This window comes from Ailuropoda melanoleuca, chromosome 12, assembly GCF_002007445.2.
Source record: "Ailuropoda melanoleuca isolate Jingjing chromosome 12, ASM200744v2, whole genome shotgun sequence".
In the NCBI taxonomy this organism is placed as follows: Eukaryota; Metazoa; Chordata; class Mammalia; order Carnivora; family Ursidae; genus Ailuropoda; species Ailuropoda melanoleuca.
In genome coordinates this window covers 47586959-47611107 of record NC_048229.1, presented here as the reverse complement: position 1 = coordinate 47611107, position 24149 = coordinate 47586959, and the positions used below count along the sequence as shown (strand labels likewise).

The 24149-nt window shown below is 43.2% G+C and overlaps 1 protein-coding gene across 1 annotated transcript in view; it reads right to left on the bottom strand.

Annotated features, from left to right (window-relative positions):
* The window catches only part of LONP2 (lon peptidase 2, peroxisomal), a 100576-nt gene that overhangs the window by 5689 nt on the left and 70738 nt on the right, over nt 1–24149 (bottom strand). The window contains 1 exon segment of the mRNA XM_034638963.1: nt 8747–8889. Coding sequence (XP_034494854.1) covers nt 8747–8889 — 143 coding nt within the window.

The following is a 24149-nucleotide window of genomic DNA, read 5'->3' as shown; positions in this document are numbered from 1 at the left end:
ATTTGTCAGGATAATACCAAAAATGTCCCCAAAGAATCAGGAGTAAGGTGCTTGTTGATTACTGTGTCGCTTAAGAAACCAAGCCAGTTTTCCAACTCTCCATCCGTTGGGGGGCCTGGTACTCTGAGCAGAGGTAATTGGTGCACTGTTCACTCAAACGATGGAGGGCAGGTAAGTACATATGGCCAAACCAGAAACACACCCAGGCCCACAAGCACTTCATTCTGACTTGATGGTTAAGTGTTCTCATATTAACCTGACGATGGGAAAATGGCAAATCTACGATCTAACAACATACGGGCAAGAGAACTGAGGGGCCTGATTACCAGCAACCCTAGAATCTCTGTGATTAAGGCTAATAGCTGTTCTCTAAAAGGTGAAGGATCTTTAATTCGTAGATTCTTAGACTTGGAAACATATATATTTAAAAGATTTTATTGATTTGGGAGAGAGAATGTAGTCCTGCATGGGGGGGGGGTGAGCAGAGGGGGCAAAGGGGAGGGACAAGCAGACTTCCCACTGAGCAGAGAGCCCAACATGGGACTCGATCCCAGGACCCCAGATCATGACCTGAGCCAAAGGCAGGCACTTAACTGAATGTGCCACCTAGGCGCCCCATCATACGTTTTTTTTAAAGATTTTATTTTTAAGTATTCTCTACACCCAACGTGGGGCTCGAACTCAGCCCTAAGATCAAGAGTCGAGTGCTCCTCCAACTGGGCCAGTCAGGTGCCCCTGGAGTCGTACTTTCGAGGGCACATGCTCTGAAACTGTAACAGTCACGCATCCGGTTTCTATGTATCTTCCCTCACCATGAGGGGGCTGCAAGTAACTGCAAAGGTAAAGGGTAAGCCCCATGCTCCTTTCCTGCCCTGTGTGCAGCTTGCCAGCCATCTTAACCCCTTGTCACAGAACAATCTCATAGCACTCCTTAGAAAAGTGATTCAACACAGTAATTTCAAAACTACGTGTGTCCGTACTTTTCTGTCAGTTTCTAATTGCACCGCTGGTCTGTGGAATCATCAGTTACATTAGCCACGACAGGCCTCGGCTCGAAGCTGAGAATGTTCTCCCTGCTAGATGTCCAAGTGGAACACAAGCATCCCAAGCCCATCTTGTCCTTCAATTTCCCACACGTATATCCTTGTGCTTCAATTTCCTTGTCTGGTAACTAAATCTTGTTTAAAGAAATGGTCGATTTCTTCTGTAATAATTATATCAATCATGTAAATCAATCATGTAAATATGCAGACTGTAGGAGTGTTGAAAATATTTAATGAAAGACCTAATTAATAACAGAATATGTCTTCTAGGGACGCCCGGGTGGCTCAGTCGGTGAAGCGTCTGCCTTCACTCAGGTCACAATCCCAGGGTCCTGGGATGGAGCCCCATGTTGGGCTCCCTGCTCAGCTTTTCCCTCTCCCTCTGTGCTCCTCCCCCGGCTTGTGTTCTGTTGAATAAATAAAATCTGTAAAGAACAAAAAAAAAGAATATGCCTTCTAAAGTCAGGTTCATTCTTAGCAGTTCGATGGCAGCCGTGCTGAAGAGAGCATCTGTGTACTAATCATTGCCGTTTCCCACCGTTCATCCCCCTTGATAACTGGAAACAGTGATAACAGACTGAAACAGTAAACAGTAAACAGCCAGGTTCCGTTACAGCTCATAGGGACGGAACAGCGAGCACCTCCTGGAACTGACGGACTATCTCAGAACATTAGATAAAGGCACGATTCCACTCCAGCGCGGGGAGACAACTGGTATGTACCAAGTGCTTCCGTCTACAGAGCCCTGAAGAGGCTCGGATCCCTGTGCGGGGAGTAGGGACAAGTTCTCACGGAAGAGGCTGAGCAGAGTAGAGTCCGCTGGGCAGAGAAAGGCCAGGAAGCCACCCTGAGACAGGCCAGCAGGCGCCAAGGACTGCGGACGGGGTAACTCCACGGCCTTCTCTCCAGGGGCAGACACGTAGGGCAGTGCCCGCGCGGCCCCAGCTATCAGACGGCCGTGCGACGCGGGCACGTTCGTCAGCAGTGACGCTTACGCTGTAACTGGTTTCTTTTAGACCTCAGAGCGCTTTTCACGCTCCTGCCAGGCTGTCACCACGGCAGCCATCCATCTGCCAACTTCTTCCAAGTCTTTGTACTAAGATCCTAAGCCTCGAATTCATGAATATTTGATTTTTCTAGTTGTAAATTTGTTTCCGTAGCGTTTAGAAAACGGAAGGTCAGATGCCGTCTGCCCCGGAGAGGTGCTGGGGTCGGCACTGTCCTCTCTCAAAGGGCGTGTTAAACAGCCCCCCTGGCCTGCCCTGCACTGCAGAGAGCCAGCTGCTTTCAGCCCCTCTCAGTAGAGCCTCTTCTTGGCCACATCCATTCGTGGCGGGGCGCCGGGCCAGGCTGCGTGTGCAGCACTGGTGCCGTAGGACATGGGCGCGTGCGGCACGGCGGGGTTTAAATGGAGTGGATGGGAATTCACTACCTCTATGCTTGTGGGCATTTCACTAGTGTTTACACTCTGCCCATTTCTAGCACCTGACTTCGTCTGTTTGAAAGGCAAGCATGCTGATGGAATCTCCTGGAATTCACCTTTGGATGCATGTTATTCAGGATGCTTTTATTTATTTTTTATTTTTAAAAAGATATTTATTTATTTGGAGAGAGAGAAAGTGTGAGTGGGGGAGGTGTACAGAGGAAAGGAGAGGGACAAGTAGACTCCTCACTGAGCATGGAGCCCAGTGCAGGGCTCCATCCCACAACCCTGAGATCATGACCTGAGCCGAAATCAGCAGTCAGCTCGTAAGTGACTGAGCCCCCCAGTGTCCCTATTCAAGATGCTTTTAAAAATCTTCATGTCTATCTTTTTCCCTTTAATATTATTATTTTTTTAGGGCAGTGACCTCTGGATAAGGACTTTTCATACACCACTGCAGGAAACTAAGGCTAAGGCTTTAATACAAAATATGAATGGAGTCAGGAATACTTAGAGAAAATCAACCTCAGGACTAGCAGGCCGGACAGAACGCAGACACTTAGAGCACGGATGACTGGCTTTCTGAGACTGAAATTAAATTTATCCTGCAACAACTAGAGCTTACCTGTTCTTCTAATTGTGTCACTACATTTACAATCCATGTGTTTAAGACTGTTACCCCTAGAGGGGTACCTGGGTGGCTCAGTCGTTAAGCATCTGCCTTCGGCTCGGGTCATGGTCCTGGGGTCCTGGGTTTGAGCTCTGCGTGGGGCTTCCTGCTCAGCGGGGAGCCTGCTTCTCCCTCTCCCACTCCCCCTGCTTGTGTTCCCTCTCTCGCTATGTCTCTCCCTGTCAAATAAATAAAATCTTAAAAAAAAAAAAAAAGACTGTCACCCCTAGAGATTTTTGGTCAACTGCAAGACTGGCCGTTAGGATATGTATCCAGTGGCGTGCAGGCCTCTCCTGCTTTCACTAGGATGCAAATGACAACTTCTCATTTCACCCTAAGGATGTTCATGTAACCAACCTATACAAGTAATTATGACCGAGCTGACCATCATTAATGGCAATCTCCTAACTGACCAGATCAAGTAAGACTAAATAAGTGTCATTTGATTCCTGCACCTTTCCTACTTCCTCTGCAGCTGCATGTGGCCCCAGCCCATGCTCCTGAGGAAGTCCTGTAAGTGCCCTATGCCATGGCAGCGCGCGCGGCACGACGGACGCCCAGGCCGCTGCAGACACCTGCGCCCAGGCCTGCTCCTTCCCACCTTCTCTCCCGGTGCACAGAGAGCTTTCCTTTCCTTTTCCTTTTCCTTCCCCTTCCCTTCCCCGCCCCTTTCCTCTTTCCCCTCCCCTCCCCTCTCCTCTCCTTTCCCTTCCATGAGTTTAACTGATCTTGTCTCTTTAGGAAATCTCGTTGTATTGGAAAAGGTGACCTGCGATACTGTTCCTAAATGTGAAATCTAAACTAAGTTCCTAGAACTCCTTTTTCAATTCTAAACAGATATAAATATTAATAAAAATGTGCCTTCTTACCTTTCTTCCTCACTGGCAGTTTGCTAGGTAGTCACACTGTTGGCACTAACATATTTTTGCAGACTCCTCTTTGACAAGAGTGCAGAATAGTTAGGGGTGGTGGAAGACTATTAAAAGCAAGTATAAAATTAGGACTACAACAACAATAAAAACAGGGGCTGGTTTTTGGTTGTTGTTGTTCTGGTGACTGGGGATGTTAGTTTTCAGGGCGTAAGGCGGTTGCAGAACAAGCATTTGTTCATTGTTTAGCATGTGCCAGGTCCTACTTGGGTGGGTGTTTTATATCATCAACTCACCCAATCCTAAAACCCATCTCAACACATACATATAATTAGCCCCATGTGTCAGATGAACGCAGCCCATTCAAGGAGGCTGGGCTTATCACCTGGTGAGTGAGAGGCTTCCTTCAACTTCCCTTCTCCTAAGCCCCTGCTATGGCAGCGGCTGGCTCCGCCACCTTCATTCCCTTCTCACGATTTTCTGCTTTCAAAACACTCCTCCCCTTCCTCCCCACACTGCATCACGCTCCTCCCCTTCCTCCCCACACTGCATCACGCTCCTCCCCTNTGGCGGCAGCTGGCTCCCCCACCTCCATTCCCTTCTCACGATTTTCTGCTTTCAAAACACTCCTCCCCTTCCTCCCCACTGCATCACGCTCCTCCCCTTCTTCCCCACACTGCATCACGCTCCTCCCCTTCCTCCCCACACTGCATCACGCTCCTCCCCTTCCTCCCCACACTGCATCACGCTCCTCCCCTTCCTCCCCACTGCATCACGCTCCTCCCCTTCCTCCCCACACTGCATCGTGCCATCATCCCAGGGGTCTTCAGCGAACCGTTGAAGCTCTGCTGCTACCTGGCTTCTGTGTTCTCTCAACAGCAGTTTCCTCACCTTAACTCAGCCACTCTCTTCTAAGTCCTGATAACCAGCAGAAATCCCGCCAGCTCTGAAATCCGAATGTGAATGCTCCTACCCCCCGATCGTTTTCTCATCCCTCTTGTCCACCTGTCCTCAAGACCATTGACGCTGCCACCTTCACATTCTGCACCTGCTCTGTCTGGACTTCACTTCTCTTCTGGTGCAAAGAACAAGCCTTTGTTCCATCATTATAATTATCTTCTTGTAAATAACTCATTATTCTTGTCCCTTTCCTCATTATTCCCACAAAGGGTATCCTCATCGCACATGACTTCCTCCCCTCACACTACGAGTCCTATCCCGTATCACCTGCCCAAAGACTTTGCTCCCACTGTCCCTCCAGCAAAATCTGTCCCACTCTCTCTCCTGGAGCACCCAGGCCTCCACTTGCAAACATTCTCCCTGCGGCCCCCACTCCCTTCCAGCCAGCTCGTTTCTCTGCAATCATTCAGAGCCAACTTCTGAAGAGAGGGGCCCGCACACTAATTGTTTCCTTACCTCCCATTCTTTCTTCCACACACTCCCAAATCTCCCCTGCCCACCATTCCCCTCTTCCAAAGTCACAGAACTCCACGCCATCAAAGCGAATACACAAACAGCAAACACATTTGGACATTCCCTCCTTCTGGAGGGTTTCCTCCTTTGTTCTCATGGCAGCATAAAAACCGTTTCCCTCTGACCCGCCTGTTACTTTTCTCTTTTATGAGGGCTCCTCTTCCTCTCCATGACCCTAAGCGTTGGCATTCTTCAGGGCCTGCCTCTAGGCTCCTGGCTCTTTTCGGTGTATACTTTTTCCTCTGGTGACCTCAACATTTCTGGGACTTGAAATATTCTCTATCTTCTCACAACTCTGTAATTCATGCCTCCACCTTGGACCTCTCCTCTGGGCAACAGGCCTGCGTGTCCACGTCTCCTTTTACATGCCTCAGACATTTCAAATTCGACATGTTCACCACCCCGTCTTTCCCATTGTGGTAAATGGCACTGCCACGCTAAAGTCCTGTTGCTCTCACCAGAAACCTGGAAGTTCCTTCTGATGACTGTTTCCTTTGTTCCCTATATGTAGACCATCAGCAAGCCCCAGTCTACCCGTACACGATGTCTCAGATGGTGCTGGAGCAGTGACCCCCAATTTCAAAGCCGCCTCCTTGTCTTCCTTATAGCACCAATCTCAACTTATATGTTTACTTGTTAATTTTCTCTACGAAAGTAAGCATCATGAAGGTAGAGATCATACCTTGCCTGTTTACTACTGTATTTGCTAGAAGCTCTTTAATATGTTATCTATTGAATGAATGAAACTCTTTCTAGAAGAAATGACAGAACCTAGACTTTTACATTTATGGAGAATATAGGCATTTAAACCAAAAAAGGTGCCTTATAACATCATGGGATCACTTCGACACGTACTCCAACATTCCTAGTACATTCTGTCTCTAGACTTTTTACCCCGGAGTGCAGGAAGAAGAACAATGAAGGCCGGCCACTGTGCATTCTCTGGGAGAGCCGAGACCCCAGGTGTGCCAGCGCTATGCTCCTCTCACGTGAGAAACAGATCACAGCTCTGGAGTCAGTCACGCCTGAACCAAATCTCCACTCTGGCAAAAGCTGTGTCTTCTTGCAAGTTATTTAAACACTCTAAGCCTGTTTCCTCATCTGTTCTTGGAAAGATGCCATGACTGAGGATTCAAAGATGTGTCACTTGTTAGAGGGTCTTCCGTGGTGCCTGATACCTAACAGATACACACAAGAAGTGGCCAAGAACCCCAGGCCAACCTCTCCCATTCCAAAACACAGCACTACTCTGGGTGAGAATACAAACAAAAATCTGACGAACGGCAGATTTTTTTTTTTTTTTAAACTGCCATACTTCAAGCCATTCTCTTTTTAGCAGGGAAGGGCAGGAATTAGCTTGGTCGGACAGGGTATTGGAGGAGACCAGAAAGAATACCAGGCTTGCCATCAACTGGTCTGAGTTTGAATACTGGCTTCACTATCTGCACCTTATTTGAATTTACAGGACTCATTTAATCTCTTCAAGCTTCTTCCTGGGTATAAAATGGAAGACTCCCAGCACAGTGATGGCCCTCAGGGACAATAAGACAATAAAGAAATGTTCCATAAATCTTCCTCTTGGAGATGCAAAAGCTCAGGCAAGGGTGGTGAAGCAGCTTGGGACCACTAGAGGCAGAGACAGAAACCCCAGGCTACAGTGTGAATTCTCTCTAGTGTGGAAAAGATGAACAAAATGTTCCAAACTCCCAAACACCAGACCTTCTATTCTAAGATGCTATTTATAAAAAGCAAAAGGCCTCTAGACTCTACCTTTCAGAGTCATGTTGGTGAAAAGTGCTCAGATGCCTAAAGGAAAATGAGTTTCTCCAATGATATCAAACAGAGCTGTTAAGCAGTGTTTATAAAATTTCTCATTTCTGTTCTTTTGGTTCCTTTTTTGCCAATGCTCCAAGAACGTCAACAATGCTTCCAAAAGCAGCTGAAATGACTGGGAGAGAAGGGGTATATGCAACAGAAACACGCATCAATCTTTTGTTGTTATCTGTTGCTCTAGTTTAAATTCCCAAAGAACTGCTGGAACATACTGTCCCGGAAAGCTTAGAGAAAAAAGCCCATTGGAAATGCAGGAGTCAGAACCTGTTTTCGTCTTCACTCTCAAAACCAATGCGTTCTTGCAGAACAGAAAAGCAGGTTTTGCTCACTTTCTCAAGCACGGAAAAGTTCTGCTCCATTTCTTACAACGCTTCAAAATTTAAACCCATGACATCTTAAGAATTCAAATAACCAATTGGCCTCTGATTCTACTGTTCAAGACCAGATTTACTGTTGAGAGTAAACAAGTTCTATTCTTGTAACAGAGTTTTGTAGAGAGGCTCATTAGCTTTAATGACCAGCTCGGAGTTGAAACAGATAAACAAGATGGGTTTGGGGACTATTTTCCCTCTCCACAGTTTTCAGACTTGAGGAAAATCTCATCTACTGGTAGTGATTTTGAATGTCAGAGGGAGAGGTTATCTTCTGTATAATTAATCAGACTTATTCTTCTGAAAATCATTTTTTTTAAACTGATAGGAGGTGATGGTAAAGCTTCTGAAGGAAGATGCTATGTTCAGTAGTACAATAAAAATCTTTTCCAGTCACTGACCCATACTAGCTCCCGTAAGAATCCTATGCAATGTATCAAAATGCCTCAGGAGACACAGACTCAATACCTTTTTCCATCCAGCTGCCTCAACTCAGTCCTGGGGCTCACGCCTTTCTGACTGGACCTTCTGCTGTGAGGGACAGTTAGGGGAGGAAGATGGACATAGGGCTGTGTGGCTTTAACCCAAGGAACTATTAACAACGAAATGACAGATTTCCGAAAGATGCAATCTGGGTCTGCACTAGGGCAGTCAGAATTAAAGCGAGGCTCACGTTTTCAGATACTTTACACTTAGGCTGTTTCCCTACCTTCGTCCCTCAAGACTCTGATCGCACACAAAAAAATCCTTAATTAGGAATTAATGGGAATATAGAATTTCTAAGGAGGAAAGTCAGAGACACTGTTCTTAAAATGGAATTGGAGGGCAGAGAATAAGATCAGACCGAGTTTCCAGAAGAGGATGTGGCCAGGGTGTCTGGCTCTCTGCAAAGCCTTACTTATTATCACACTGGGCACTAAAATTCAATACCACGGGAAAACAAGTTTCCAGTCTCCAGACAAAAATTCGACCTCCCAAACCACCCAGTTCTGACTCTTCTCCAATCTGTGAAGCAGCCGTCAGAGTAAACCGAAGGCCATCAACAAAGAAATGAGAACAGTCACCTCCATTTCATACATTGGGGGCCCAAGGATGTCTTTCAGAGCATGGAAATCAATCAGAATCGGCATTTCAGGTGGTAGGGCTAAGTCCGGAGCGTCACTGACAGATTCAGGCTTTGCATCTTCTAAGATATGTTCTCTGGAACCTAAGAGAGAAAAGTGTATTTAGAAATTCTCAGAAATTGGCAGGTTTGAAAATTCATTAGTATATACATCAAACAGAAGCACAGCAGACTCGAACACATCAGTCACCTTTGTGTATTTATTCAGGCACAAAAGTTTACCTCGTCATCTGTGGAACTCAGGCAGAGACTCTGTCTTTCAAGAGCCCCTGAAGGGTGACAGAATGCACCGTCTCGTTCATTTATTCTCACCTGTTTGTCGTCTACCCTTCCCATGGCACGTAAGCTCCAGCATGGGACAACCTCGCCTGTCTTCTTTTTAACCATTATATTCTTAAGCCAAGATCAAGGCCCGGCCCTGCTCAGTTGTAGAGGGCAGATACTGAAGGGTCACATGCAATAGATTACCTTATATAATTCTGTCAGATCAACAGAACACAAAGCTTTCAACTCCCTCTTCAGAGGGGGCCCATCAGGTGCCCCATTTCCTGACAGGCAGCAAGAACTTGGAAACGGTGGATCCCTGTCCCTGTATAAGCAACGCTTCTTTTGTAAAAAGGTTATCATTTTCCAATAAAAACAAGTATAACTGGCAGTGACAGGGTAAAAGCATATGAAGCGTGGTCTGAAACCCCTATAATCATGGACTATTTCCTTGACCTGCCTAAGAGCCTTGGTTGCTAACAACTTGTCAGAGCACGGACTCATTCTGGTTTGAGCCTAGACATACAAGGAGCAGGAGCCAACTGACCTATCAGACCACCTTTCTGCTGGTCTCTGTAATTCCAGTTTGAGGAAAGAAAAATGTTACTTAAGCCTGTAGCCAGTTAAGGAGGGCACGTGTTGTGATGGGCACTGGGTGTTGTATGCAACTAACTGAACGCTACATCAAACACGAGTGACGTACTATACAGCAGCTAACTGAACATATTAATAAAAAGGCCTATCCCAGAAACCTAAAACGAACAGAGGTTTAAAAAATGCATGAAATATTTGGCTCTATTCATCCTCATTCCTAGTTTTGCTTTTCTTTTAGCTTTGCCATAACTCTTCCAGCTCTTATACTATCTCGTGAAATGTAAAATATCTTTATTACCTTTTTTCACATACATCCTTCCTTCTGGAAATGCTTACTGCATATACTATAACATACAACATACGATAATTATAAACTTGCCATTGTATATTTTATTTTTGGTACAATTCTCCCATTCTGATAATTCATGAAGCTAAAAGAATTTTCACTAACTCCTTTCCTTTCAAAAGTGATTCCCGAACATGTTTTAAAATATCAGGCCCTCATTTTAGACTCCAACGGTAACTGGAAACATCCTGGGGGCGGGTCCCTAAATGACCCCTGCATAGAACAGCCTTGCTATGACCTTCCGGGTGAATGGCCCTCTCAGTCTGGTGGGCTCTATGGGGCTCCTCTTCAAGACTGAATCACGACAGATACGTGACGGAAACCAGACAAGAGCTCAGATTTTCTGCTACTTGCTGCCTGTCAGACCCTCTGCCTAACACTGAACTTTGCACTACCTATCTCTACAGAGTTCTCGTGAGAATTACAGAATTATCTCGTGAGAATTACAGAATTAAAGAGAAAACCCTTTGCAGACTGCAAAGCGATGTTGTACCTTAAAGGTAAGTCTTGACTTATATATATTCTCACAGTCATTTCTTCGTAATGTCATTTCATCTTACAAAGTTTAGGTTCTAGGAAGTCTTCCCTGATCTTTCCAACTTCTTACAATACTTACCTGTTTCACTAAATCTAGCTATCACTGGGTTACTTGGTAGATTGTGGAAATGGGAGGTCATCTGCTTCCTGCCCTGTTTGCAGTCTATCTAGGCAGTATCAACGAGCAAGGGTGGAAAGGCATCCAATGGCCAGGTTACCTCCCTGCAGATCTCAAAGCAGAACACAGAGCACGTGTCATTGCTTAATTAAAATTAATGCACAGAAAGAAAAGCACTGCCTCTCTAAGGTTACTATCGTACCCTAAAAATGAAGGGCTCTGAAACTTCAGCCGATGCACAGAAGAAGCTGCGAGATCCTTTAGCCTGGCGTGCTTTTGGACGGGCTTTTCTGAGATCTAATTACTGTTGCCAGCCTGGAATTCACGATCACAGGAGGAAGTCAGGCTGGATGGGTGAAAGCCAATCCACAATTATGTAACTAATGCTTGAGGACATCCAATCCCTTTCCAAGTGGAGTAGTGAACTCAGTGCTTTGAGCACCGAGGAAGTGGCGGTGGAGAGAGCTATTCCTAATGCAACTAGACCTCAGAAGATAAAAGATGGCCATTTCCTTCAGGCTTTAGGCACAGCAACTGTGTTATAAAGAATTCAATCAACTTAGAACTAATCTGTGCTTCGAAACGTCCCATTATTACAGCCTAGAGAGTGAAAAGCTCAAGCCAAAAAAATGGTGCCAGCTAATGGGGAAAGACAGGCTAGCACTGGATTCTAAGTATTATCCACAGGACCTACATGTACTGCAAAGTGACAGTAAGGAAATACTGAGAACTCAGAGAATTCACACCTCGATTCCTCATTCAAACAAACAAAACCTGAACAACATCATCTCACAAAGATGCCACTCCAGGCACGAAACCCTGGCTATAGGTGAACGCTCTGCGTCCTATGCATGAGCTTTTGAGCCCTCTGCTCTAGTGGCACGTCTGTCCCCCCGTCCCCTCCCCCACCACAGCGATCAGCACCCATAGAAGACAGTGGCAGGGTCCCGAGGACTCATGACTGGCTTTGCCCTGGACTGTAGCACTCAGGCAAGGGGGACTTTTCAAGGCGAGGCAAACAACAACAATAAAGAAAGTTCAACCTCTCCCACCATAACAGGAGCCCTGTCCCGAGAGCGCTTCCTGCTAGAACTGCAGTCTTCCTCTTCTATGCCCTTCTCTTGGGCAGAAACAGTGGTTCTCCAGATGGCTAACAGTCATGTGACACCAAGCAGCAAAGAAGTTTACATTATAAGAGTAAGATACTGTTTGCTGGTTACCAAATTAAACCCTAGCAAACTAGTTTAAGAAATGACAAAGATCACTGTTAAAGAAAGTGAAGAAATCTTCCCAAATACCAAGCTCATGAAAACATAAAGTGATTCAATCTTCCAGGAAAACCTCCCAAACCAGTGGTCCTAGTTTGCAGGAACCTACCCTTAAGGACATAATCAGAAGTGCGGACGACTGTTGTGTAGGCAACAGCTTGGACAACAAAACCACCTGCTGCAGAATGACTGTAAGAGCGAACACGAGATCCTACATAAACACTCGACATCAGGAGCGCGGTTAAAGAAACTGCGGTTCAGCCATCTAAGAAAACACGACACAGTCACTCAAACTGTTTCCCAAGTGTTTTTAAGTAATGTGAGAAAATGCTTTTGAAACAATGTCAATTTGAGGAAAGAGGAGGGTATGTGCTTTCACACGGCATGATTTCTACTAATATAACACAATATAAATATGTGTGAGAATGAATGCAATGATATTCCCTGAGTTATGAGACTAAGATTACATGGTGAAATGGTCAATAAATAACAGTCTCCAATCCTGGCTCTGGCTTCCCAGTCGGCCCTGAAGAAAGTTACTTTACCCCTTTGTATCTGTTTTTCTAATCTGTAAAACCATAATTATAGTAACCCTTGTAGAGTCACTGGGAGAATTCAACAACGTTTCAAGCCGAAATATCTATCAATGGGAGGAAGTGAGTTACAGTTGGAGAAATATTTCGCACAGACCTCTAGACTCCCAGCTCTTACTCCGCAGCCCCTTCACTGCAGAAAATAAAGTACAACCTCGGCAGCCCACATCCACTTGGGGCCCCCGAGGGGCTCGACCACAATCACGGGGCGGCTGGGAACCACAGGCACTGGACATTCGTAAGGAAAAAGAAAAAGATGACAAAATTCAAGATTCTTCCCTATGCTATAGTATATATTACTAGTACATTCAATGCACCAACACTTCCTTTACAAATAATTTGGAAGCATATTCTTATTTTTTTATTTTTTTTAATTTTTTTTTAAAGATTTTATTTATTTATTTGACAGAGACAGCCCAGCGAGAGAGGGAACACAGCAGGGGAGTGGGAGAGGAAGAAGCAGGCTCCCAGCGGAGGAGCCTGATGTGGGACTCGACCCCGGAACACTGGGATCATGCCCTGAGCCGAAGGCAGACGCTTAACGACTGCGCTACCCAGGCGCCCCTGGAAGCATATTCTTAAAAGTAATAAAGTGCTATTAAATAGAGGCTGCAATGAAAGGCCATGGAAAAAGAAAATGAGAAGCTAGCTCGACCTCACTCCAATTGAACTGCTTCTTCACTTCAAAGATAAAACTGTTCTAAAAGTGGGAGGGAACCGAAGTTCTTTTTGGTGATTCACTCTGCTCAGAGAGGTCTCCCAGCCCTTCTTTCCACCCGTGTTATCTATCAGCCTGTCATAACAGAGTCTAATTCAGGATGTAGCCAGGATGGCCAGGGTATAAGCAAGGAGTTTCACAGCATGAAGGCAGCAGATAAGCGAGCAGCACCCGGGGCACAAGCTGCCACGAGCTCGCTCTGCCCACTGGCAGCCCCCCCACCCCGTCCCCGCAGCACAAGAACGCACGTGCATGGCGGTGCCCTCCCTCAGGGGGCTAAGCCTGACACTGGAGTTGATGTCACCCAGGCTACTAGGAAAGGACACACTAAAGCTACGAACTCCTCACAAGGAAGGATTAGGCTTTCCAGAGCAGCTGTCCCAGGGAAACGATCAAGTGTTCTTTCCCACCCCATGCTCTCTCAGAGGAACATGACTTAAATGAAAGCAGGCCCCAGAGCCCAAGAATCACAGTGGGAAGGAGGGAGAGAGGAAGATATTAAGAGGGAAGGTAAGGAGGTAGAATACAGGGGTATAATATCCCGGGAAATGCCCAGAAGCTTTGTGTTAAAAAAAACAAAAAACAAAAAAACAAAAAAACCCAAAAAGTGTCTTGCCTTTTGAATAAATCCCGTGGCAAATGGCATCTCTTGGCAGGTGACCCAATCAATGGAAAGCAGCAGAGGCCAGGAACACAACAAAGGCTACTAACATCAACAACTGCCCAGAATGTGGGAGAAATGAAAATCTACCAAACCACAGATGCCCTAGGTTATCTATAATCACCTTTACTCAGACAGAACATTTTAGTTACCATTTATTATTCTCTGTATTCTGCTTAACTTCAAGTATGCACTACACTCCTGAGAGCTGGCTCATGAGTTCAAAAGCTACACTTCGAGGCAGAGCGATAATAGGAACCCTTTCATCTCGATAATGGACGAAGTGTTCACTTTCACAAAGAGCTGGTTTTTAATGCTCGTGGAGTAGGGATGGAGGAGGGAAGGAGGGAGTGGACCAGAATACAGTTAACTGCAACCAGCAGTTGCCAGGGCCCCAAACCCGGGATTAGTTCTCCAAAGAAATGAACACTACCTGTTTCTGTCATATTAGCACAATGTCCCTGCGAAACAGCTCCCTGAGAATGTATGGGTCTCATTCTGAGGCTTAGCAGAATTCAGGAAGAATCAGGAATTCAAAAAGCACAGAATAAAACCATGATATATAAAACTTTAAAAGCTAGGCAGAAAGTCAAAGATCTGGCCCAAGTCTCCATTTTTTACTCAAGGAAACTGAGACCCAGGGAGGTTCAACCAATTGCCTTAAGTGCACAGCGAATTGCAGACAGTACCAGGATTCCTGGCTCCCAACCAAGGACACCTTTATCCCAATGCCGAAGTGCAGTCTAGAAAAACTGCCTGTAGTTCAAGAGCTCCTCGACAAAACAAGGCAACTTGGAGGTAAATTTAATTAGATTATTCTTTCCTGATTGAAAATAATCAACTGGTACTACAAACACAGATTCCCTTCTATGACTTTTGTAAAAACAAACAAACAAAAAAAACCCAAAATTGTGACAGACTTGGGGATGAGTGAAAACAGACAACTGGGTGTCCTGTCTAGCACATCCTTCTAGCTGGTCTGTGTCTTACTCCTTCTCAGCTATTTTTCAGCTCTGTAAGCTTTAGAAACTGAAAGAAATGCAAATGATGCTCACCCATAGAAATCAAAGTGAGCTTTGTCCAACACAGGTACAACTGACCCTCTCTCCTGTCCCATGAAGCTGGTTTTGCCCATCTCAGCATTCCTGACCGCCTGCATATGCATGTACTCCTGGATTCTCCGCTGAACCACCTGTAACATCTCACTGGTTGTCTCATTAATTAATGAGTTTATCAAAATCTGTGACATATGGTCATTTTATACTTGTATGATGGCAATGATTTTGCTGCTAAGAAATTACCATCCTGGGGTGCCTGGGTGGCTCAGTTGGATGCTTAACCGACTGGTGTTGGGGGGGGTGTGTGGTCCACACTCAGCAGGGAGTCTGCTTGAGACTCTCTCTCCCTCTGCCCCCACCCCTGCCTGTGTTCTCTCTCTAGAGTATTAAAAAAAAGAAATTATTATCCTTTAACACTGTACAAGAACACTTGTTTCTAAACAGTGACAGATCTTCCCAGCAGTCACCTCTTAACCACTATGAGTAGCTAATATGTTTATTTATTTAAAGATTTTATTTATTTGTCAGAGACAGAGAGAGAGAGAGCACAAGCAGGGGAAGTGGCAGGCAGAGGGAGAAGCAGGCTCCCTGCTCAGCAAGGAGCCCGATGTGGCCCTCGATCCCGGGACCCTGGGATCATGACCTGAGCAGATACTTAACCGACTGAGCCACCCAGGCATCCCTCTAATATGTTTACATTAAGAAGATATTAGGGCCTCAGACAAATACACAGATGCACCAAATTGCTTTAGGTACAAAAACATGAAACACTCCATTTTCAGTATTCCTCCCTTTGAGTAGCTCCTGAGAAATATCCAGTAGAAGTACAACGGACCCTCCTTACTTCCAAGAGGCCTTGCAGTCAGAGAGCCTGGGTTTGTGGTCCAGCTCTTCCCACCTGTAAGCTCTATGACTTTGGGAAATTTCCTTAACCTATTTTTTTAAAAAGTGTTTCTATTATGGTAAGATATATATCACATAATATGGATCATTTTAACCATCTGCAAGTACAAAATTCAGTGGAACTAAATACATGTGCAACGTTGCTGTAACCGTGACCACCATCGATACCCAAAACCTTTTCATTATCTCAACATAAACTCTGTAGCCATTAAATAGTAACTCCCCATCCTCTTCTCGCCTCTGTTCTACTTTTCTGTCTCCATGAACGTGCCTATTCTAGGTAGCTCACATTATATGGAACCATACAGTATTTGTCCTGCTGTGTCTGGCTTATTTCACTTGGCACGATGTTTTCTAGGTCCAGGCATGCTGTAGTATCCATCAGATTTTCACTCCTTTCTATGGCTAAATAGCGGTATGTGTCTACCACAGCTTGTTCCTCCACTCATCATGGCCACCTGAGCTGTTTCCACCTTTTGGCTCTTGTGAAGAATGCGGCCATGAACACTGGTATCTGTCTGGGTCCCTGTTTTCCACTCTTGGATGTGCACCTAGAAGTGGAATTGCTGGGTTATATGGTGGTTCTATGTGTAACTTTCTGAAGTGCTGATGAACTGGTTTCCACAGGAGCTGCACCATTTTATGCTCCCACCAGTTTCTGCACATCTGCACCGCTTTTTATTTTCCATTTTTTAAATTACAGGTATGAAGTAATATCTCACTGTGGTTCTCATGTTAGGCATCTTTCCGTGTGCTTTTGGCCAGCTGTCTTCTTTGAAATGTCTGTTCAAGTCCTTTGTTCATTTTTGAATTGGGTTGCTTCTGTTGGTTGAGTTGTAGAGCTCTTTATACACTTCTGGATATCAATCCCTAATCAGACACATGATTTGCAAATATTTTCTTTCATTCTGTCGGTTGTTTTTTTTTCTTTCTTGATAGTATCTTTTGATGCACAAAAGTTTTTAATTTTGATGAAATCCAATTTATTTTTTCTTTTGTTACCTGTGCTTTTGATGTCATATCCATAAAATCATTGCCAAATCTAATTGTTATGAGGATTTTCCCCCATGTTTTATTCTTAAGCTCTTAAGTTTAGGTCACTGATCAAAGTTCAGTTAATTTCTGTACTTATTTTAATTTTGTATTAATTTTGTATTTATGTATTTATTTTGTAAGGGCCCAACTTCATTCTTTTGCACGTGGATATCCTGTTTTCCCACCACCATTTGTTAAAGACTTTCCTTTCCTTATTTGAATGGCATCCCTGATAAAAATCAATTGGCCATATATGTGAGCCTTTATTTCTGTGCTCTCTATTCTATTCCACTGGTCTATATGTCTGTTCTTACGTCAGTACCATGCTGTCTTAATTAATGCAGCTTAATAAAAGAGTCAAAGTTAGGAGGTGTGAATCCTCCATTCTGATCTTTTTCTAGACTGTTTTGGGTATTTGGGGCCCACTGCAATACAACATGAATTTGAAGATCGACTTCTGCATTTCTCTGAAAGAGACTATGGAAGTTTCAGAAGAGACTGCATTACAATTGTAGATCTTAACAATGTTAAGTCTTCTGATCCATGAACACGATGTCCTTCCCTTTACTTAGGTCTTCTAAAATTTCTTTCCAGCAATGTTTGGTGGTTTTCAACACACAAGTCCTTCACCTCCTTAACGAGATTTATTCTTAAGTATTTAATTTTTTTTAGATGCTACTGTAAATGGAATTGCTTTTTCATTTTATTTTTTCTCATCATGGTAAGTATAATCTTTAATACCTATCCACCCACTCTCCTTCCCTCTGGTAACCATCAGTTTGTTCTCTACAGTTAAGAGTCTGTTTCTTGGTATGTCTCTCTCTCATTTTTTCCCCTTTTCTTGTTTCTTAAATTCCACAAAGGGGTGAAATCATATGGCATTTGTCTTTCTCTGACTGACTCATTTTGCTTAGCATTATACTCTCTAGCTCTATCCATGTTGTTGCAAATGGTAAGATTTCACTCTTTTTTGTAGCTGAATAATATTCCATTATATACACATATATCTTTATATGTATCTTCTTTATCCAATCATCAGTTGATGGACACTTGGGCTGCTTCCATAGTTTGGCTACTGTAAATCATGCTGCTATAAACACTGGGGTGCAGGTATCCCTTTGAATTCATGTTTTTGTATTTTTTGGGGAAATCCAGTAGTGCAACTACTGGAAAGCAGGGTAGTCCCATTTTTAATTTTTTGAGGACACTTCACACTGTTTTCCACAGTGACTGTACCAGTTTGCATTCCCACCAACAGTGCACGAGTAGTTCCCTTTTCTCCACATCCTTGCCAATGCTTGTTGTTTCCTGTGTTTTTGGTTTTAGCCATTCTGACAGGTGTGAGGTGACAGCTCACTGTAGTTTCCACTTGCACTTGCTACTGTACACGGAACTGTTGACTCCCTTTTCCGAGTGTTCACTTCCTTTATCGTCTAAGCTTGTACGTCCTCATCTGAAATGCGAGAAACAGTATCTACACTTCAAGCAGTTGTTACGGGGAAAACGAACACAGGACATATGGGAATAATGAAAGCAGTGTAGACACTAAGCTTAGACGTTCACCAGTCTGCCTAGGTTAGAATCTTGACAATGACATTTACTGGCTGTGAACCCTGTAAACCCTGCCTAGAGCAAGTCTGTTGGCACAATGTTTCCAATTGCATTTGTTCACTGTCTCTCTGTGCCACATTTTGGTCATTCTCACAGTATTTCAAACTTTTTCATCATTATTGCATAGTGAAAAATGTGATCAGTGATCAGTGATCTTTGCTGTTACTACTGTAACTGGTTTGGAGCACCATGAATCAGGCCCAGGTAAGACGGTGAATTTAATCAATAAACGTTGTGTGCGTTCTTACGGCTCTACCGACTGGCCATTCGCCTCTCCTTGGGCCTCCCTGTTCCCTGAGACTCAGCAATAATGAAATTAGGTGAGTCAGTAACTCTGCAATGGCCTCTAGGAGTTCAAGTGAAAGGAAGCGTCGCGTAACTCTCACTTTTAAGTCAAAAGGCAAAAATAATTAAGCTTAGTGAAGGAGGCCTGTCTCAAGCCAAGGCAGGCTGAAAGCTGGGCCTCTTGGCCAAAGAGTTAGCCAAGTTGTAAATGCCAAGAACAGTTCCTGAAGGAAATTTAAAGTGCTACTCCAGTGAACACATGAATGATAAGAAAGTTAAACAGCCTTATAACTGATATGCAGAAAGTTTTAGTGGTCTGGAGAGAAGATCAAACCAGCCACACATTCCCTCAAGCCAAAGCCAAAGGCCAATCCAGAACAAGGCCCCAACTCTCTCCAACTCCGTGAAGGCTGGGAGAAGCAGGGGAAGCTGCAGAAGCAAAGTCTGAAGCTAGCAGAGCTTGGTTCGAGAGGTTTAAGAAAAGCAGCTGTCTCCATAACGTAAGAGTGCAAAGTGAAGCAGCACGTGCTGATGGAGAAGCTGCAAGTTCTCCAGATGACCTAGGGAAGATAATTAAAACGAAGGTGGCTACACTGAACAACAGACTTTCAAATAGACAAAAACAGCCTTCTATTTGAAGAAGATGCCACGTAGGACTTTCACAGCTAGAGAGAAAACATCCATGCCTTCATGAATTCAGAAGACAGCTGACTCTCTTGTTAGGGGCTGATGCAGCTGGTGACTTTAAGTTGAAGCCAATGCTCAGTTACCATTCCAAAAATCCTAGGGCCCTTAGGAATTATGCTAAATCTACTCTACTAGTGCTCTACGAATGGAACCACCAAGCCTAGACGACAGCACATCTGTTTCCAACATGGTTTACGGGGTATTTTAAGCCCTCTGTTAAGACCCACTGCTTAGAAAAAAAGATTCCTCTCAAACTTTTACTGCTCACTGACAATATACCTGGTCATCCAAGAGCTCTGATGGAAATGTACGAGATTAATGTTGTTTTCATCGCTGCTGACAAAACATTCATTCTGCAGCCCATGGATCAAGAAATAATTTTGACTTTTGAGTCTTATTTAAGAAATACACTTTTGTAAGACTACAGCTGCCATAGACAGTGACTCCTCTGATAAGTGTGAGTGAAGCAAACTGAAAATCTTCTGGAAGGGGTTCACCACTAGAGATGCCATGAAGAACGTTTGTGGTTCATGGGAAGAGGTCAAATATCAACATAAACAGGAGTCAGAAGAAGCTGACCCTCATGGGTGACTCTGAGAGGCTGTGGTAGAAACAGCAAGAGAAGCAGAATTGGAAGCGGGGCCTGGAGATGGGACTAAATTGCTGCAATCTCCTGACAAAACTTCAGTGGATAGGGACTTGCTTCTTACGGATGAGCAAAGAAAGTGGTTCCTTCAGATGGAATCTTCTCCTGGTGAAGATGTTGTGAACATTCTTGAAATGACAACCGAGAATTCAGAATATTACATGAACTTAGTTGATAAAGGAGCAGCAAGGTTTGAGAGGACAGGCTCCAATTCTGAAAGAAGTTCTCCTGTGGGTGAATGCTACCAAACAGCATCACAAGTTGCAGAGAAATCACTTATGAAAGGAAAACCAATGCGGCAAACCTCATTACTGCTTTATTTTAAGAATGTGCCTTCAACTTTCAGCTGAACTTTCAGCAACTTGATCAGTCAGCAGCCATCAACATCAAGGCAAGATCTTCCACCAGCAAGATGATCACGGTTTGCTGAAAGCTCAGACAACAGTTAACACTTTTAGTAATAAAATACTTTTAAATTAAGGAATCTACATTATTTTTTTTTAGACATAATGCCATTGAACACTTAATAGACTACAGGACAGTGTAAATATAACTTTTAAAGGTATTGGGAAACCACAAAATTCATTTGATTCACTACTGCAGTGGTCTGTACCCGAACCCTCAGTATCTCCAAGGTATACGTGTATCCATTTTCTTCACTATTTGTCAATGAATCTTTAGAACACTTTCACACTTATGCATCTTTACTGGTCTGCATCACAAATTCAGCAAATTCCTAACTTCTAAGAATTGCATTCAAGATCCATCACAATATATGCCAAATTACCTTTCTAATCATAGCTCCCACTCTTCTGGAACGTTTTTTAGGCTGAAGGAGTAAACAGCACCCAGACCATAACTCAACCAACATTTATGGAGCAAACTCTTGCATAAGAAACTGGGCCCTTGGGGCGCCTGGGTGGCACAGCGGTTAAGCGTCTGCCTTCGGCTCAGGGCGTGATCCCGGTGTTGTGGGATCGAGCCCCACATCAGGCTCTTCCACGATGAGCCTGCTTCTTCCTCTCCCACTCCCTCTGCTTGTGTTCCCTCTCTCGCTGGCTGGCTCTCTGTCGAATAAATAAATAAAATCTTAAAAAAAAAAAAAAAAAGAAACTGGGCCCTAGGTTCCTTATCTGCAGAATGAAAATCAAACTAGATGAACTCTAATCTTGCCATACCAACTCATCACAGCTATTCAGTTATGCCTGCTGAAATAAACCTTCATAACATCTCTGGACAAATGACAAATCACCAAAACAATTATTATTTTGATTTGTCAAAAGTTTACCTATCTTAATATGCTGATTTTGTAAAGTAAACATTTTTAATTAGTGAAAATTAATTATGTAATAACATTACCGAATGATTAAAAATCTTTCTTTTTAATCGGTGAATCCAATCACACTAGGCTCCTGAATGAAACATGCAGATTTGTTGGAACTGTTACTTTTGTGCTTGCATGTAGGAGGTGTGTTACTCGGTGTATTAACAGCTAGTCGGCAGAGAGGTCATCCATGAACCAATAAAGGGGGATGGTGTTTACATCTCATCTCTTTAGTGTGGGTACGTACACATGGATCAAGACTGCATTTAGGCATAAAGAGAAAGATCTGTAGGGCTGCAGTGATAAAAACAACTTTTTTTTTTTTTAAACTGAGTCTACTTTAAAAAGGGAGATGAGATGCTGAGATTATAAGCGGCTTTGTCATTTCTTACAAGACAGTACAAGCATTTGCCTCAGGGCTAAACTGACCATGGACACAATGCTTCTGAGAGCTTTCTCTTGGGAAGGCAGAAAGGGGAAAACAAAGTATCTTAAAAACAAATCAGAAAAATCTGAATATTTCCAACTGTATAATTTGTGCTGTCAGTTTCAGGTTAATCTTTTCCAGAAAACCATGCTCCCAGCCAAAGGAAGTGTGCTAAGTGCGACTGAGATTCAAGTTACTGACCAGGGCTGCCAAGGCATTTGGGCCTGCATATTTTCAATCTGCCTTTTTTTTTTTTTTTTTTTTTTTTTTAAGGAACTAGGCTTTAATGGAGAAATCCATGGTTCAAATGCCCAGAAAACCCCTCAGGCTAGCAATAAAATCTTTTAAGTGCCTTTTGCCAATATTTAATTCATTATTTTGGGGATGAACCTTAACATAACCAAATACCTTTTCTTTCAAATTCACCTACTAAACATTTCTACATAGTTAACTATTAAGATGGAAATTATGATTGTAAAACATTTTTAATTTTAATACTAGTTATCTATTCATGAAAATAAATTACAGATTATATGGAAAATATTTTTTCCATCTAATTCTGAGATGTAAGCAAATGACTATTTTTGTCTCGATTTACTAAAAACAATTTTAAAAAGCTACAATATGTATAATAAGTAAAATGAAACTTTCGATGATCAATTCAGTGCCTCACAGCACTTTAAACACCAGCACACCTGAAACATTACGCGTCTAAAAATTATTTATTCACGTATTGACTTCACCCAATGGACTATATATATTTGTTAGAGGAGTCTTCTTTCATCTGCTTCCCAGGACCTAATCTAGAACCTGGCATACAGTAGCTGACTCACTGACTTGAATGAGTTAAAATTATACCAGGGTCTGGGACATAGGGTCTTTGTACAAGACAAAGGAGCATGGGCCATTGTCTCTAAGCAGGGTTTGCGCATTAACACATCCATTTCCCGTATTAGAGATTTCAGAAAACGGTCTTGGGAAAGTTTTTGGATTGTCAGTTAAAATGCAGAGACTATTTGTAATACTAAGAATAAGTACTGTTTTAGTACCCTGTAACTTAAAGGCTAGTTTGATCATATATGACAATAACACTCAGAGGCCATGACATCTTCCTATGATTCATTAAATAAAACAATGGCTTTTTAATTCTTTGACAATATTTAATTTTCCTGTCCCAAAATAGGGTTTAAATAACAAATGTTTGGCTCCTATCATATGTTAGGTAGGGTTTTTCCTTCATTGCCACTTCCTTCCAGTCTACATAGCAAACAAATCTTTCTTAAACCAGGCTAATATTGATGAGGGAACAATGAGTAAAGTAGTGTAAAGGTCAGAAAGATTATTTGTGTATCTTCAAGACATTGGCAGTATATACCAACATGATTTTTTCATTTCAGCACTAAAGCACCACTTGATTTTAGAAGTTTGTACACAACATGCTGTTTAATAGGCCTCCAAACACAAAGTATTTGCCACAGAAAGTCTTAATATCTAGATTTTTTTTTTTTTTTTGGGTAATCTTGGTCTGTAACATCCAGTTAGCTGTAATAGAACCCTACAAACCCCACAGCTTTAGAAACCAGCAAGCCAGGTGCCTTGGGACTAAAACACTCTCCTTAGTCCATATTTCTCAACAGTTAACCTTAGTTCGTTTGACTATTAGAAAATTGTATTTGCCCTGAGTCACTAATACAATCAAAGGAAAGATAAGCATGAACAGGTGAAACAAGACTTTACTGAAAATGCAAAACTGAATTAAAGCTTCTAAGGCCTGTCTGTGTGACCTGGATGTTTGATAAGAACTTAGCTCAAGTATGATGCATGGATATTCAACAGCATGAACTTGAGTGTTGGGTTAGAAAAACCCTTCTGACAAATTTCCTTCGATTGTGATGACTACTGAATTGCTACAGCCTTTTAGATTGGTAAATTCTATAAGAATAAGCAGAAATTTTCAAAGTTGTGCTGCTTAAAGATTAGGAAAATATAGGGCAATTTAAATCCAGCTTCCATGAATACTAAAACTGGGACTTGCCACACGGTGTTCAAAGACCTCTTAACCATCGGACATAGGCATCTCTTCAGAAACTAAAAATCTGACTTCTCGGTATTGTAACAATCTAAAATAAACAGCCAAAGCATCTGGTGTGTGGTTTTCGGGTTCAGAGGCACACAGCCAAATTACTCTCTCTTTTTTGTTCTAACGCTAGTCAGAAAGGAAGATACGGGATTCAGGTTCAGGCATTTGAGGACGTTTACATGTAACTGG